Source organism: Musa acuminata, chromosome BXJ1-4, assembly GCF_036884655.1.
Source record: "Musa acuminata AAA Group cultivar baxijiao chromosome BXJ1-4, Cavendish_Baxijiao_AAA, whole genome shotgun sequence".
NCBI classification, from domain to species: Eukaryota; Viridiplantae; Streptophyta; class Magnoliopsida; order Zingiberales; family Musaceae; genus Musa; species Musa acuminata.
In genome coordinates, this window is record NC_088330.1 from 8,345,100 (window position 1) to 8,363,460 (window position 18,361).

General features: G+C 38.5%; 2 protein-coding genes, 1 long non-coding RNA gene, 2 other non-coding genes and 1 pseudogene across 5 annotated transcripts; 1 reads left to right on the top strand and 5 right to left on the bottom strand.

Annotated features, from left to right (window-relative positions):
• Positions 1 to 405: 405 nt before the first annotated feature.
• LOC135672701 (U2 spliceosomal RNA) lies at positions 406 to 587 on the bottom strand (annotated as a pseudogene).
• Positions 588 to 1,645: 1,058 nt separating this feature from the next.
• LOC135672700 (U2 spliceosomal RNA) lies at positions 1,646 to 1,842 on the bottom strand. The gene has a single exon (XR_010513059.1). It is a non-coding gene; the product is annotated as a U2 spliceosomal RNA (small nuclear RNA).
• Positions 1,843 to 2,815: 973 nt separating this feature from the next.
• On the bottom strand, positions 2,816 to 3,012 carry LOC135672698 (U2 spliceosomal RNA). The gene has a single exon (XR_010513057.1). It is a non-coding gene; the product is annotated as a U2 spliceosomal RNA (small nuclear RNA).
• Positions 3,013 to 4,089: 1,077 nt separating this feature from the next.
• Positions 4,090 to 7,604, top strand: LOC135645473 (calcium-transporting ATPase 7, plasma membrane-type-like). Its single transcript, XM_065163870.1, has one exon. The coding sequence runs from the start codon at positions 4,396 to 4,398 to the stop codon at positions 7,447 to 7,449; it is 3,054 nt and encodes a 1,017-aa protein (XP_065019942.1). The 5' UTR covers positions 4,090 to 4,395; the 3' UTR covers positions 7,450 to 7,604.
• Positions 7,605 to 10,801: 3,197 nt separating this feature from the next.
• Positions 10,802 to 14,427, bottom strand: LOC103981127 (acireductone dioxygenase 1). The gene is made up of 5 exons (XM_009397731.3): positions 14,094 to 14,427; positions 13,887 to 13,974; positions 12,081 to 12,175; positions 11,708 to 11,947; positions 10,802 to 11,189 (listed from the first exon to the last, which is right to left on the bottom strand). The coding sequence occupies exons 1-5, from the start codon at positions 14,361 to 14,363 to the stop codon at positions 11,064 to 11,066; spliced, it is 819 nt and encodes a 272-aa protein (XP_009396006.2). The 5' UTR covers positions 14,364 to 14,427; the 3' UTR covers positions 10,802 to 11,063.
• An 882-nt stretch (positions 14,428 to 15,309) lies between these two features.
• LOC135672400 (uncharacterized) lies at positions 15,310 to 17,291 on the bottom strand. The gene is made up of 2 exons (XR_010512964.1): positions 17,173 to 17,291; positions 15,310 to 15,562 (listed from the first exon to the last, which is right to left on the bottom strand). It is a non-coding gene; the product is annotated as an uncharacterized LOC135672400 (long non-coding RNA).
• Between the last annotated feature and the right edge of the window lie 1,070 nt (positions 17,292 to 18,361).

Sequence of the window (18,361 nt, forward strand, 5' to 3'; positions counted from 1 at the left end):
AGTGAATCAAACTCATCGAAGGTCTATTCTAAGTTTTATAAATATATCCTATTCTTATTATTAAATTCAATGAGAATCGATATTATTCAAAATAATAAATAAAAAAAGTACAACATAGCATTTGTAATTATGTAAACAAAAATTATAGATTTACAAGAAAACATAGAAAAATTATACAAAATATAAAAAAAATGAAATTGAGATATATCATAAAGTAAAGTATTTTCTTTCATACTTTATGTATCTTTCAATCAGTAAAATCAACTAATAAAATAACCACTTCATTCCTCAATATATTGAATACAAATATAAACATAAAAAACACCAATCATCAATTGTACCAGATATCTAACATCTTAATTAAGGGTTAATCGGTACAACTTAACAAATTTAAATTTGGTTTGATCAGGGTGCGTCAAGTCAGTGCTGTAGTGCAACTCACAAGCGATGCACAAGATCCCCAATAGCAAGCCACTATGATGGGCCCTCCCCCACAATAAATTAATTTAATATCATAGTGGATCGATGACCCAGATATTAAACTGATAAGAACAGATAGATCTTTACCAAAAGGCCGAGAAAGGTATGTTTTGGACGAGAGAGATCCCTCTTATTTTATACCTGTTTCGTTCCTTTCTATTGCGCACGTTATCGATGTGGGACTAAAGAGACCAACCAATGAACACAACCAGCATAGCATAACATGGATTTAAACACCGGACATATAAGTCCATAACTATAACTATATATATATATATATATATATATATATAGAATAATATCATAAAATAATTACATAATATTATAAAGAAATGATAGAGAATGCATAGAGAGGAATTGATGATAGCCAATATATTAAGATTTTTCTTTCATCCATATAATAAACTTAAATATTTCATAAAAAAAATTATGAAATTAAAGAATTGTGATCGTTTTAGATATTTTAAGACTTAAATGGTCTGGTCAGTGAATCAAACTCATCAAAGGTCTATTCTAAGTTTTATAAATGTATCCTATTCTTATTATTAAATACAATGAGAACCGATATTATTTAAAATAATAAATAAAAAAGAGTACAACATAGCATTTGTAATTATGTAATACAAAAATTATAGATTTACAAGAAAACATAGAAAATTTATATTAATATAAAATAAAATAAATGAAATTGAGATATATCATAGAGTAAGTAAAAGTATTTACATCCATGAAATTTAGCCCTCTGAAAAATTAAAAATAGCATATTTGTCACTCCAAATATTGGTATTGCATGTATCCCTAAATAATCAAAATTTCATGTATACCACTCCTTTGACATCCATCAAATAAACTTAAGTGGGCCACTAATCATCAATAAATATGAAATTTTTAAAAGAATTCATGTATTTATATAATTTTTTAGGGTTGTCCGTATAATTTGTTTCATCCTTTTTCTTTCACAACATCTATTCCAACATCCTTTTTCTTTCATACTTTATGTATCTTTCAATTAGTAAAATCAACCAATAAAATAACCACTTCATTCCTCAATATATTGAATACAAATATAAACATAAAAAACACCGATAGTCTTAATTGTACCAAAAAACTAACATCTTAATTAAGGGTCAATCAGTACAACAAAACAAATTTGAATTTGGTTTGGTCGTGATGCGCCAAGTCAGTGCTGTAGTGCGACGAACAGGTGACACGGGAGGTCCCCAATGACAAGCCAATGTGATAAGCCCTCCCCCACAATAAATTAATTTAATATCATAGTGGATCAATGACCCACATATCAGATATTAAACTGATAAGAACAGATACTACACTTGATGTTAGTCAAAAGGTCGAGAAAAGTATGCTTTGGATGAAAAAGATCTCTCTTATTTTATACTCGTTTCGCTCTTTTCTATTACGCACGTTACCGATGTCGGACTAAAGAGACCAACCAATGGACACAACCAGCATAGAATGGATACGAAAATAATTACATAATATTATAAAAGAATGATAGAGAACGCAAAGAGAGGAATTGATGATAGTCAATATATTAAGATTTTTCTTTCATCCATATAATAAACTTAAATATTTCAAAAAAAAATATAAAATTAAAGAATTGAGATCGTTTTAGATATTTTAAGACTTAAATGGTCTGGTCATTGAATCAAACTCATCGAAAGTCTATTCTAAGTTTTATAAATATATCATATTCTTATTATTAAATACAATGAGAACCGATATTATTTAAAATAATAAATAAAAAAGAGTACAACATAGCATTTATAATTATGTAATGCAAAAATTATAGATTTACAAGAAAACATAGAAAAATTATATTAATATAAAATAAACAAATGAAATTGGGATATATCATAAGGTAAAAGTATTTACATCCATGAAATTTAGCCCTCTGAAAAATTAAAAATAACATATTTGTCCCTCCAAATATTAGTATTGCATGTATCCCTAAATAATCAAAATTTCATGTATACCACTCCTTTGACATCCATCAAATAAACTTAAGTGGGCCACTAATCATCAATAAATATGAAATTTTTAAAAGAATTCATGTATTTATATAAATTTTTAGGGTTGTCCGTATAATTTGTTTCATCCTTTTTCTTTCACAAAATCTGTTCCAAAACCTTTACGTATCAGATATGAAAGAATTTATTAGGTCAAAATGAGTATACAACCATTATAAATAACCACTTCATTCCTCAATATATTGAATACAAATACAAACATAAAAAACACCAATTCTTATTTGAACCAGATAACATCTTAATTAAGAGTCAATCGGATCAACGAAACAAATTTGAATTTGGTTTGGTCGGGGTGCGCCAGGCCAGTGCTGTAGTGCAACGCACAGGCGACGCGCGAGGCCCCCAGTGGCAAGCCACTGTGGTGGGACCTCCCCCACAAGAAATTAATTTAATATCATAGTGGATCGATGACCCACGTATCAGATATTAAACTGATAAGAACAGATACTACACTTGATCTTAGCCAAAAGGCCGAGAAAGGTATGAGTTGAAGTAAATGCTTCCTCTTTCTTTTTATACCCACTTGTGCGTCTCCTTGCTGCATGAGTTGCCGATGTGGGACTAAAGAGCCGACCGAGCCGACCAATATACGAAGCATTCATACAAGGATCGGATCGGATCGATGCGAGTCGGATCAAACATGGATCCGATTAAAAAATTGTACCGCAGATTTAATTGTTTTATTATTATATACTAAAATATGAAAGATAAGAAATAAGAGACTAATTGAGAGGGTTTGGTGATATGATTTCTTTTCATCCTTATAACTGAAGAAGTTAAACATATTATTAGAATAAATAAAAAGAGATCCGTTTTAGGTATTATAGCGACTGCAAATGTATATCTATAATTTAGTAGTACTAATCATTAAAAAGTTTAGAAATTTTAATACCCAATACCTTTATTATTTTCATCAATTATTTTATTTTTTAAATGAATATAGATGTCAATTCATTATCGATTGAGAGAGATTAACCATAATTATATATGTATAATAAACTTATATTTAAAGAGTTAAATGTGAAAACTAATAGTTAAATGTGAAATATAGTTAAATGTGAAAACTATATTTCTCATTCGTTGATGATATCTTAACGGTCTGTTGCTCATGTCACCACCACTTATTTTCCATGATCCACATCTCCCTACTTATCATTGTCTTCTTTTTTTCGTTTTCACTTATATGCATCATTTTCATCGTTCTTCTATCCTTTTTCTTATAATATAATTTAATAATAATTATATTTAATAGTAGTTAATTGAAGTTTATTGGAGGGGTATTAACAAGAGTTATATATATATATATATATATATATATATATATATATATATATATATATATATATATATATATATATATATATATATATATATATATATATATGTGATGCGGCACGAAGTCATCACCGCACGACCGTCATAAATGCAAATGTGATCGTCGCCGACTCAATTTCTTAATACGGTTCGTGTAAGACACCGAACCACGTCGCGCCGACCGTCGAAGCCGGCTTGGGACATCGAAACATGTCTCCTTTATTAGCTGGTACGCGCCTTCTTCGTCCTTTTCTTCGCATCAACCGACTCGGCTTATTAAAGACGAACGCTTCCTTCGCTTCCCAACTTCCACCAGTTCCATCTTCGTAAACTAACCGGCAAGTTTAGCGGCTGCAACGGCGGTCTTCTCACCGACCACCCGTCTCCTTCCTCTCCCCTTCGTCGCTTCCTTCTCGCTGCCGCTTACATACGTTAGAAAAGGGGGAGTAAGCCTTCATCATCGTCGCTACCATCAGTCGTCCTCTCCTCTCCCACGTCTTTCATTCTCCATCCTGCTGCAGACTTCGTTGCTTGTGGTCAACACCTTCGTTTGATGGAATACGCTTTCTTCATCGCGTCCGACCGTCGCGCCTCGGTACCGCAGAAGCGATGGCGCATCGCGTTCACCATGATCTACTCCTGCCGCGCCATGTGCTCCCTCTCCAAGAAGCGCATCACTGGCGCCCTCCGTACTCCATCCTACGTCTCCCTCGAGATCGTGGACGACGATGACGATGAATGTAGGGCCCCTGCTCCACCCTTCTCCATCGTCGACGCCGACGTCCTCAAGTCCCTCGTGAGGGAGCGCAGGCTTGACGAAGTGCAACGCCTCGGCGGAGCCGACGGCATCGCTGCGGGCCTGGACTCCGACGCGGAGGCCGGCATATCCGGCGGCGGTGGCGACCTGGACGCGCGGAGGGAGGCCTTCGGCGCTAACACGTACCCCAAGTCGAAGCCCAAGGGGTTCTTCTGGTTCGTGTACGAGGCGCTCAACGACTTGTTCCTCCTCATCCTGATCGGCTGCGCCGCGGTCTCGCTCGCTTTCGGCATCAAGGAGCACGGCCTCAAGGAAGGATGGTACGACGGCGCCAGCATCTTCCTCGCCATCTTCCTCGTCTCCGTCGTCTCCGCCGTCAGCAACTTCCGCCAGATGAAGCGGTTCGACAAGCTGTCCGCCCAGTGCAACGACATCAGCGTCAGCGTCGTCCGCGACGGCCACCGGCAAGACATCTCCATCTTCGACGTCGTGGTCGGAGACGTGATCTTCTTGAAGATCGGTGACCAGGTCCCGGGCGACGGGCTCTTCCTCCAGGGGCATTCTCTGCAGATCGACGAATCGAGCATGACAGGCGAGAGCCATCCGGTCGACGTCGACGCCGGTAAGAACCCGTTCCTTACATCCGGCGTCAAAGTCATCGACGGATACGCCTCCATGATCATCACCGCCGTCGGCACGGACACGGCGTGGGGGGAGATGATGAGCACCATCGCCCGCGAGACGACCGAGCCGACGCCGCTCCAGGAGCGGCTCGAGAGGCTGACGTCGAGCATCGGCAAAATTGGCGTTGTCGTGGCTGTCCTGGTCTTCGCCGTGCTAGCGATCCGCTACTTCACCGGGAGCACCAAGGACGAGAACGGGCAGCCCAGGTTCAACAAGAACAAGGTGGACGTCGGCGACGTCATCAGCGTCATCGTGAGTATTTTCCAAGACGCAGTAACCATCATCGTGGTGGCGATCCCCGAGGGCTTGCCATTGGCGGTGACCCTGACGCTGGCCTTCTCGATGAAGAGGATGATGAAGGACAACGCCATGGTCCGGAGGCTGTCGGCTTGCGAGACGATGGGCTCGGTGACGACCATCTGCACCGACAAGACCGGCACTCTGACGCTGAATCAAATGACTGTCACCAAGTTTTGGATCGGCAACGAAGAAGTTCCGGTAGACGGCGGCAGCATCTCCTCAATCGCGCCAAGAGTGCGCACACTGTTTCACCAAGGAGTCGGGCTGAACACCACAGGCAGTGTTTACAGGCCAACGTCTGTAGCAGTGCCAGAAGTCTCTGGTAGCCCGACGGAGAAGGCTCTTCTATGGTGGGCAGTTCTGGATCTCGGAATGGACGTGGAGGAGATGAAGAGGAGGTACAGCGTAGTTCACGTCGAGGCCTTCAACTCGGAAAAGAAGCGGAGCGGAGTTCTGGTGGAAGAGAAGGATAGTAGAGCGATGATCACACAATGGAAAGGAGCTGCTGAGATGATCTTGATTCGATGCTCGCATTACCTCGACAGGAACGGGAATGTGCGGGACGTAGACGTCGAGTCCAGAACGAAGCTCGAGAAGGTCATCAGAGACATGGCCGCTCGTAGTCTTCGGTGCATCGCCTTGGCCTATAAAATCACCGATGCAGAGGATCTTCATGTCGATCAAGAAGAGACGCCAAACCTCGACGACAACGGACTAACTCTGCTGGGCTTCGTTGGCTTGAAGGACCCATGTCGCCCTGAAGTGGAATCAGCCATCGCCGCCTGTAGACGCGCCGGCGTTGCCGTCAAAATGATCACAGGAGACAACGTGTTCACAGCAAGAGCCATTGCCATCGAGTGTGGCATACTCAGAGACGATGACGTCGACGGATTGGTGGTCGAAGGGCCGGAGTTCAGAAACTACTCAGCAGAGGAGCGAATGAAGAAGATCGATCAGATTCGAGTCATGGCGAGGTCTTCTCCCTTCGATAAGCTGCTAATGGTGCAGTGCTTGAAGTCAAAGGGCCACGTCGTGGCAGTCACCGGGGATGGCACAAACGACGCGCCGGCACTGAAGGAAGCCGACGTGGGACTTTCCATGGGAATCCAAGGCACCGAGGTGGCGAAGGAGAGCTCCGACGTGGTCATCCTCAACGACAACTTCGACACCGTCGTGACCGTCATGAGATGGGGAAGGTGTGTCTACAATAACATACAGAAGTTCCTACAGTTTCAGCTCACAGTGAACATCGCCGCACTGGTCATAAACTTCGTCTCCGCCATTAGCACCGGCGAGGTTCCATTGACGACGGTGCAGCTCCTGTGGGTGAACCTGATCATGGACACCATGGGCGCTCTGGCTTTAGCTACCGATCGGCCCACCAAGGAGCTGATGAAGAAGCCTCCAGTGGGCCGGACGGAGCCACTCATCACCAACATCATGTGGAGAAACCTCACAGCGCAGGCCATGTTTCAGGTTGCAGTTCTGCTGGTGCTCCAGTTCAGAGGGCAGTCCATATTTGGAGTGAGCGAAGAGGTGAACAACACCTTAATCTTCAACACCTTCGTTCTCTGCCAAGTCTTCAATGAGTTCAACGCCAGGAAGCTGGAGAAGAAGAACGTGTTCGAGGGGATGACCACCAATAAGCTCTTCTTGGGGATTGTGGCAGTCACTGTGTTCTTGCAGGTGATGATGGTGGAGTTCTTGAGGGAGTTTGCAGGCACAGTAAGGTTGGACTGGGAACAGTGGGGGATTTGCGTGGGTATTGCAGCTGTGTCATGGCCAATTGGTTGGCTTGTCAAGTGCATTCCAGTTTCCAACACCCCTCTTCTCCAGCTCTTAGCTCACCCTAAATCTGGTATATAGGATTCAATTATAGGTCCATTTAATTCCTTCATTCAATTTTCTTTTCTTCTCTGCTGATTGATTGGGTGTTATATCCCAACTTGATTTATTTATTATTTTATTGTAAATTCCTAATGTGTATATGAGTTGACATTGGTCTTCTTTTTATATACAGATTTTGCATGTATCACCTGAGAAATTTTGTCACACAACAAATATCCAGTGGATTAATGAGATTAATTTCAGCTGATGTTGAATTCATCAATCGAGGGAAGAAACATTCTTAATATAATTCATAATATCTATCTACAGGTGCATCTAGATGACCAAGATGACAACAAATATATGCAAGCACTAGGACTCAATTTAACTCACTCTTGTTACCCATAGTTTGATGATCCTATACCTTGGAGCTAACAAGAGTTTATTCTTAGATCATATTGATTCAACCCTGATGCTTGACAGATTTAGTTCCTATACATATCTTCTAATAGGAGTAGGGAGGAAGTCTAGAACCCCATTCTCACCAAGACACAAGATGGTCCCTTGATTGATGAAAGCTTTTGATTTGGTCCTGCCTGACATAATAATGGTTGTCCATTGCTTGGAGATTAGGTAAAGTGCAGCTTGAAAAAGACTACCACCAATATCTGTTATGACTTATGAACATATATTGCTCAACAATGGACATTTTTTTATCAGACACAAACCAATAATCTACCTGACTCCACAGTGGTTGCAGAACTTTCCTCTGGCATTTGATTACTGCATTGCTTTTGATAGAACTGCTGAAAAAGTGATTGATCTGCTACAGAGTGGACAGAGCTGACCTACTGCTTCAGGTACATGTAATGCTGCCTCAAGATCTACATCTTTTACTGCAAGAATTGTTATAGAAGAATCAGGAAATCAGTGTGCAACTGATACATTTGAATGGTAGAATGCATGAGACAAAGAATACTGTGATGATGAGAGGGGAAGGATTTGGAGGTCTCTTGTGGTTGAAGGCTTTGAAGCTGAAGAGACTTCTTCTGAAGACACAAGCAAACCAAAGACTGGAGAGTGACAGCCAAAGTCAAAAAAAGAGGATTCTCTTGTCCCCAAACATTATCATAGATGGAACACTACAAAATTTGTTGCTTTCAGTACTCATAAAGTCATATCTCCTAATCAGGATTAACTTGGATACCTTCTCCTCTCATGTCTGCTTTCACCAACATGAACTGCATGCATCACAAGTAGAACTGACCCAGATAATTTGCTAACATTTCTGGTAATGCATTTGCAGTAATCTCCATACCTTTCCTTTAGCATACTTCACACATAAACAGTAAAGATTTACATGGTTGAATCGAAACAAATGCGACTATAAATATGAGTGAAGATTCTACAGTATGCTACCAAGTACATCTTCAATTCGGAATCTTTAGGAATGATTTTGAAGCGGTAGAACTAAAGGCTGCATGATGAATCATGAATGTCTCTATCTACTACAGCTAAGATTCGGATGTACATCGGCATCGATCCATGTACAACCTCATAAGTTGATAGGAGGAAGGAAACTTCTCTTTCAGCTCAAGACCATATGACAAGTTGTGAGCAGTACCACAAATGAGCTGCTACTTCTCTGAAAACATTAGATCATAGAACTTATTTAAGGAACCAAAGATTGAGGTCACAATCAGAGGAGATTACAGGAAGGAACCCACCGAGAAGGGATGTCGAGCTTAATTTCAAGGTCAAGGTGTTCCTTCAACTCAAAATCACATTAGTAGCTTTCTTCTCCCTCTTAGTTATACTGCTCCTCTCATCATATCACACATCAGATGAAAACAAAAGGAAAACAGCAGGAGATGTTAAACTAGGGTGTTTAGATGTTTCAGATGTCAAAAACACTGAACCTTTTGATGTCTTCATGAGCATCTTGATGGCACCCTGATGAGCAGATGGAGATTGGATTGCAGGGATTTATTGTGCCCCCAACAGCAGATGGAACTACTAGCATGATCTGATTGCTACCCTGTGATCAGATCATGCTGGCAGCTTCAGCTACTTTTGGTGCACATGCATGGAGTTGCATACATCAGATGTACCCAATAGAACAGTATGCTGAAGTAAGAGAAGAAGCAAAAGGGAGGGAGGATCAACTGGTATCCCCGTGGAGGTACAGTGAAGGAAGAGAAAGGAAAAGAAGACCAACAGGTATCACAAGGTTTAGAGAGAAGAGGCCAGAAATATATAAGAGATATGAGAAGTGGGAGTGATTGGGTGCTGCAATTGGTTAAGAGGAAGAATCATCTAAAGGTGCTGTAGATCTAATAATAATTATTTTGTAATGTGAACTTGGTGCTGACACAATCATGTCTTGCCTAATGAGGGCATTCATCAACATTTCCCTATAAAGAATTGTTTGATCAGTCTCCATCATCAGCACACTCTTAGGTCAGTGAATATGCATCAACTTCAAAGCAACACTTGAGTACAGTTTCCACTTATTTGATGTCAAAGCTCATCAGCAAACCTAAGAGCAATCACATTGCTCATTGCTACCTCTCTCAAGAACCATCAAAACCTTTTGGACTCCTTTCTCATCAGTTGTTACATTGTAGTGATTTCATTTTGTTCAAGGGGACAAGTCTAGGTGGAAGGCTGGGGGTGTCATGGTTCCAAGACCCAAATATTTCCTTGATTTACCAATTTAGTTTTTTGATATCTCATACATTTTAACCTAATACCCTTTATTATTTATTTATTTTTGTCTTGTTCAATCTTGCTCCATCCTTGTTTGTGGACCCAACTGGTGGATTGCAGAAAGTAATGGATGGTAAGCTGAGAAGTTTGCAGTGCATTCTTGGGAAGATTTGATGCTCACTCATTTGACTATTTTCCACTTGGCCTCTGCATAAGCTCTGCTTTTGCTTTTTGACTTCCAAAGCCAAATGGTTCTGCTTTTGTGACTGTGATTTCCATAAACCATGATTGCACACTCTCTTAAGTTCATCAGTCATAATTAGAAATTAGAAGATATTGGCTTTGCCATCAGTTGGTCAGAGCCAACGGAGGCAAAAGCAAGGCATCATGCTTTTACCAGTGACTGCTGCCTACTAGACTCAAACACCTTTACTAACATCATGTTGTCTAGTCCACTAGTGGAAGATCAAGGAGAGTTGATAAGAAATTTCAATCTGTTCACAGAAAAGAGAACAGAATTTTAATTGATGCCATTTGTTTGGCAGTTGATAAGTACCCTGACCTCTAATCTTTGGTACTTATCAATTAAAAGTAACCAATATCAGCGAGGCAGCACGAACTTCATAAGTAGAGAAGTTCTTAAAGACTATATATATAATTAGAACATGAAGGATTTAGCATATAAGCAGGTAACTGGGCATAGATTTTTTTCTTCTTTTAACTTTACTTTCACTGCATCGCATATTCCAAAATTACATTCTAAGTTGTCAACAAAAATTACATGTATTGGGCACCGTCCCGGTTACCTTATTCTCCTTATGCATAAGTAGTTTCAGGAATACATATATCAGTCACCAAAATACAAATAGGTTATAACACACCGATTTTAAGATCCTATACCATGGCAATTCCATAGGTAATCAAGTTGAAAAGTAAGTTACACCTTAATGAGCCTTCACAGCAACTCCAGAGCTCTCCAATGTCTTGATATAGACTTGCCTGGCTGGATGGTCCTCCTGAGGGCGGTTGTAAGCTGTCCAAACAGGTTCTCCGATGAACAATCTCATCAGCTGCATATGCACCGCAAAGCATATATGAAAAAAGCTATGTGGATTAGAAGCAGAAATAAGACGAACGATTCAATTCAGAACTGGTGCCATCATAAAAATAAAATAAATTACTGGAGTAGAACCTTGAGAATGAACACACATTAAGGTCTTTTTGGAAAAGCTATGAGGCTAAGGCAAACATTACACAACATACATTCTTGTTCAGTTGCAGTGAAATTAAAGAAATGAAAAGAAAATCATTATTGTTTTTGGAAGAGCAACTCAAAGAAATTTATGAAGTTGTTAGGTATAGTTTGTAAATGGCCTTTTGTCATCTCCTCTTAAAACTGTTCTGTCTCCAGAAAGATAAATCTAGACCCCTTTGAAGAAAGTTTTGGCATATATTTTCTCCCACATCTTTATCTTCAATTTTATTTTCATTGCCAAACAAGAAAGAGAAAAATAGAGGAAAAAAGATAAACTGAGTGCATTCACATCGGCTAGCTATGTATGTTAAACTTTTTTATTATTTTACATACCTTCACATAGTTTGAAGTGTCTATTGTGAACCGATGATATATTCCAGCTGGTAAGACAATCATGTCGCCCTCTTTGATCCAAATCCTTATCCAGGTGTCGTCTTTGTCACGAACATCAAAATACCCACTGCCCTCCAAACAATAGCGGATCTCTTCATCGGCATGGATGTGTTCTCTATAGAAGTTCTTCAACTTCTCTTCATAGTTCTCAACTTTTCCAGGACATAACTCAAGAAGGTCCTGCAATGTCAAGATGGTAAAGATTGTCAAAATAAATTGCACTGGTTACATGCTGGTTGTTCTCTGGTCACACTAGCATGATGTGTGACTGGATGCCTGTGCCCAAGCACATCTGAGAGAGAGAGATGCATACCATGTAGTTGTATCCTCTGTCTTCCCGAATTTTCTTCAATTCTTCACTGCTCTCATAGTTTTTGGGATCCAAATGCCAGTAAAGAACCCCAATTTCTGCAATAACAGAGAGAAACAGTTGTTTCATCAAATATTCATATACTACAAAAAATCACAGATAGTCTATGATGAACAAGAGGGGAAAAGTTACTTTTGGTCCACTTGCCTGTACAAAATAAAACATTGCTTGCAGAACAAAATATTGCTATCCATGTATAGCACATGAGTAGTCTAAATTGTATAGCAGAAAAAAAAAAATAATCAAACGACAATACTGTGTGGATCAACCACCCATAAGACAATAATTATGTGGGAAATAAAATTTCCAACTTGTTGGTTCGAGACAATATGTATAATGGAATCATACCAGTAAAAGTATGATATAAAGGTAGGATTTGGAATCAGTGACTACCAAGTTCCTTGAATGTCTACCTATAAATAACTTAGGATCATTAGTCATCCCTCGAGAAAAGTCTACTAAGTAGTCAAGAAAGTCCATAGTCCTATCTCAAGTGGTTCTGAATAACTGCATGCAGCTAATTGGAAGTTGCATTGTATCCTTAGCTTTCCAAGCTATCAAAATTTTCAAGTATAGTATTCGTTATAAAATTGTTGCCAGGTTTAACTTTACATCATGATCGAAGAGAACAACAGCAGCATTCATGTTATATTAACCTTATACCTCTATCACACATGGTGCAGCGCACACGTGAGCACATGCACACACACACACACACAGAAAATGAGGGGAAAAGGTACTTTATGCTGCCTTGTTTTGTTCTCTTTCATCCTTAAGGAACTGCACTTGGTCTTAGGTGTGCTTCTCATTTATTGACTTACCATTTGCTCCTGTAAAACCTTTCGGTCATCCTATTTTCCTCTTAATTCTGTTATATATGATGCACAAGACTAGGGAGCATGATCAGCCGAATTACTGATTAATTAGCTTCATTTTAAAATTTTGCTATACCACAAGCATCTTTTAAACCATCTCACATGATGATCGATTCAAAATTGGTACTCAGAAGCTTTAGTGAGAGTAAACAGTTCTTGCAGAAGTTTCTCAATCCAATTGGCAACCCCTCGAATGCCAGCAAAGATGCATCGATATCCATCATATCAATTACCCAGGGCATCATGCTGATGTCTCTGACCATTTCCAGAAGAAAGGAGCAGGGCCTATCAAAGCCTTTGGATTATAACTACTAATTTATGGGAAACAGAATCACATTTGTTGTGCTTAAGGTAAAAAGCATCGGTTTATACAGGTTCACACCGGTACCCAACCTCGTCGATTTAAACCTAGATTCAGACGAACAATAATGTATATTAGGACATCGCTAGAATGACAGATCCAAAAAGTATATTCATGTTTAACAATAAGATCTATCCCCTTATTCCACACATAATAATGTTCCTCTCCTCAAACCCCAGTCTGCAACTCAAGTCCCCTTAAATCATACTTCCCTATCTACGGGGGTATGCAACTGCCTTCCATAGATCAATTCTGCCTGGAGACTTCCATCAGTCATTTCAGAAGCCAAAAACCTAAAACTATAGCATCTCACACAGAAGGAACTAAGCTCAAACAGGAAAATTAAGCATGCGTTAATGATCAGGGAAAAAAACTACTAATCGCTCATGATATTTCCAAGAAACATAATCATTGACCAATTCCACTTCATGGTTATTGATGCTTAGAATGTTGGGATAAAAAAAAAGAACAAAAAAGCAGAAGCCTTCAAGAGAAAAGATATCAGATTGGCACCTTGAAGCTTGCTCAGGGATACAAACTCCTTAGGGTTCCTGTGGTGAGGGAGCCTCTGGTCCTCATCACTCTCATCTATCAGCCAAGCCTAGCCATATACAATAACAATCAGCAAAACTAGCTCAGGATTCAGATTGCAAGTCTTAGAGAGAGAGAGAGAGAGAGAGCATGAACAACAGATGCGAGATGTCAGAGAAGCAAACGCACCTCTGGAGCCATCACAGGGATTTGCTGATGACTAATGAGGGTTCTCGGTTCAAGATTGCGCAGATCCTTTGGCTGTGGGTGATGGATACTTCCACAACCTACCATACCATACTTATTCGATGGGTAGATCCTGTTCCAGATGATTCCTCTGCCTTGGATTTTGTTGGTAGCAACAAATGATCTACTGCCGCGTGTGTGGCGGATCTGTTTGTGGTGTTCATCCTTCACCAAACGATGACCATAAAGATGAAAAATCACTTTTGTCCACATTTTGGATTAAATCTACAGATGGAATGGGAGAAGTTGTGTGATTGTATTTGTTCATGGAGTGGAAGGTTGCTTTTGCAACAGTGGTTTATGATGATAATTCTCAAAGTATAAAGCCAGAAATTAAAAGACATCGATAAAGAAAAAAATAACTAAAGAGATAAAATATGAAAGCAATAATAAAGGGAGAGAAGCTGATGTTAGTATCGCCTTGTACACGGTTCGATCTGAAAAGGAATCAAATCGATCTAAAATCAAAACTAAATCAGATTTGTATTTGCATTAAATCGGGTTGAAACCGAATCGCCCAATTGAAACCGATTTTAAACTAATTAATTATAATAAAAATAAAAATATACAACACATAGAGGACTTATAGTGGTTAATTTGTTAGTTTTGAATCCAATAAACCTATATTCAAATCTTGATAATGTCATTTAGTTGATTTATTTTTAATAGTTTTTTATATTATTACACTCAATATAGCTATACATCTATTTTTTTTTATTTTTTTTAATATAATATTTTTTATTTCTTAAGAGTAATTTTTTTAAGAAAAACTTTATCTTTGGAAAATCCTCTTAGAGCATTGCATAAATATGTTAAAAATATTATTTTATTTATGTCTACGTTAGACCCCCTATAGCCTCCAAGTAGATGTGAATTTCTAGTTATCTACGCATTTGCATGTGAGCTAGCTTGTGTACTGTCACGCCCCTCAAAATATCGATAATATTTAAAATTTTCATCATAACTAACCCAGGATCCAAACATACATTTGAGGTCACTAAGAAAACATTCAGATCAAAAATTTCACCTCTATAGTCTACAAATTCATAACCCTGTGCAGTTCATAAACATCCCACACATCACTCGATAATTCAAACAAACTTAACTTAACTCATCAAAATAATAACCACAACATAAAATTCATAAGTGGGGAAGTCTATGCAGTCACCAAACCAACGATTACCATAAGATCATATCATTACATAAATTTAATTTAACATTCCAAAATCCTATACATGAGGGATCCTTTATCTTACACAAAATCCACACGTTTAGATTTATCGTCACATTTCATAAGATGCAAAGTATCTTATACAACATATACACATATGCTAACAAAGATCTGCCCAAAATCTTCTAAACTTTCCACCGCCTCAGCCCAATCTTAACATTTAAGCAAGCGATACGCTATCCTGAAAAATTTATCAACAAACGGGGTGAGCATAAAGAGCTCAGCAAGTGACTAACATATCCATATCAAAATAGTACAATTTTCAAAGAGATACAGTTTCAAAATACAAGGCAGAATATACGATTTCGTAGACATAATATCATTAGGAGCATAAACACAATTGCCCTTTCAATCTTACATATTTGGTTCATGACAGATGGGGCATAGAGTAATTGGAGCATATTAGTAACAAAGGAACATATCGGAGCTTATCAATGACATATAAAATGTTCCGAAGCATATCAACGGCATATGGAACATTTCGAAGCAAAATCATCAGTGATTGAAGCATTTCAGAGCATACCAAAAACAAATATCGTACAGAAGCTCAAACGTCGTCCTTGACGTTGCAATCATATCATTCTTATCCAGAGCATGAACAGAAACAACTCACCAAAACTTTGGATGTCATATCAAACATATAGAAGGTGTAGTGGGATCTCAGTATATCCCATATAGCGGGACCCCACATAGCGGGCAATAAGCGCATACCCTTTACCATTTCTGGCAAAGGTCCATAATATCCCACATAGCAGGACCCCACATAGCGGGCAATAAGCGCATACCCTTTACCATTTCTGGCAAAGGTCCAGACAATCCCACACACCAGAGTACAAGAGGGCAGTTTTAACAGTAAGTAGCATATATCGGAAGCACACGCGGAACAATGAAACGTGCATGTGCCTTTTCGAGACAATACGAAGCAAAGAACAAATCTCTCACAAATGTATTCAGATTTGGACTGAAATGAAAACAAGAGTGTACAGGGATTCCAAGCAATCATATTTAGCTCAATTCCAATAAGAAGGTTAGACGAATTCAAATATCTAAAGGAATGGAACAAAATACGCGAAATCGACCAAAGCTCGATTTCAGACAGAATTCCAGTGGCACATCAAACAAATATTTCAGAATATCAATTATGCTCCAATACCCATAAGAAAGCTATGGTCAAACCATATATCAATCTATATTCTGATGGAACAAATTTCATATGAAACAGGGCTCCCAACAAGGAGTTACCTTTGATTTGGTAACACAAGGTCAAAAACACAATCACTGTTTTGCAGAATTTATAGGGTCGGATTCAACAGATAATAGGGTAGGCAATTGAATTCCAAAATTTCCAAACTATATGTCAAAAGAAAGATTTTCAAATCTAGTTTCAAATAAACTCATTTTGGTACAAATCAGAATTTTTAACAGGGAGTTATAGGCATTTTAGTATCGACAGGTCAGAAATCTTGAACCATGTTTTACAGCGTCTATAGGCTCATTTGAAATAGATGTTTGGGTAAGTATTCGGTGTCCAAAATCTACAAAATCAGTGTCAAAAGGAAGATATACGAGTCTAATTTCAAACAAAATAGTTCCTGCCCGAATTCACATTTTGTACTAAAACTTATAGCTGAAACAGTGTATAGGGGTCAGTTTACCGAAAAAACTTCAGAATCCATGGTTCTATGTCCAAAGAGAGACATATCAGTTTCTAAATAGAAATCCTTCAATTTATTTTGAATCAACATAAAAACAGAGACTAAAAATTCTGTAGGATGGGGTTAGAACACTTGCCTTTGAGAATTTTGACTCGAAGTGAAAAGATTAAAGCAAGAACCCTAAAAACCCCAATTTTTTTCTCTTCTTCTTCTTTCTTTCTTTCTTTCTTTGATCACCCACGAGCTGCCTTCTCTGCTTCCTTAAGAACGAAGGCAGAGAGGCTTAAATGGTGGAATTTGTCATTTTGTGTGTTTTGCAGTTTAGTCCTTGTTTTTTATCATATTCACGATTAGGTCCTTAGGGTTTACATATAGGTCCTCAGATTCTTTTTTTTTTTTTTTTTTTGAACAGATCTCCCAAATCTTACAAATGAGTTACCTCTGATTCATACTCTATTTCTTTTGTCAATTTAAAATAAATGCTTATATTATCACTAGAAATTTATACGAAAATTCGGAAATGAGGGGTGTTACATGTACCGTGCCTAATTATGCCCCTGTCTTATCGACTATCTGATTCGCCCTTAACTATCACCCATCATTTATCACTTGTGAGGCAAGTGTGGTTGCACGTGAAGGTAACTAGCAATGAAAATTTTGCCTTAGCCATTCTTGCTCGTGGCCCCTTTGCCTTGCACCTCCGTCGTTAGACATAAGAGACAATGGGCAAGGAAGGAGGGAGTTGCTATCGTAGAGGCATGGGTGGGGTTGACGAGGAAGCGAAAGAGTTAGAAAGGTAGGGATCAATGATTATTTATAGGGTTCAGTAAAGACAATAGTGTTGGGTAAATCGATAAGAATAATATCATCATAAAAAAAAATACTTTATGAAAATTTTTAAAAGTTAAGATATTATTTGAGAATTTTTAAATATATATATTTTTAAAAAAATTATCATATTTTAAAAATATTTTTTTTGATGATTTAAATCAGAATCATGGTTTCGGATCTAAAAACGACGATTGTAGATTCATGGACAGGGCTACATTTTTGAAAGCATTTGATTTGTTATAAGACACTAAATTATTTAAAATATTTTTACCATAAAATAACATTATATATTTCTTATGTATAATATGTAGGTACGATGTATTTTCAAAGACTTGGAATTAAATCTACTATTTAATTGCTCGATCCAATTTATTAATGAATCGAGATTTGGTCGGATCGATATCCAATCAGATATAATTATGGGAGAAACGGCGTCCGCATTTTGACTAATTTCTTATAAATGTATTTCTCAAAATCTTAAGTCAAATCGAGTT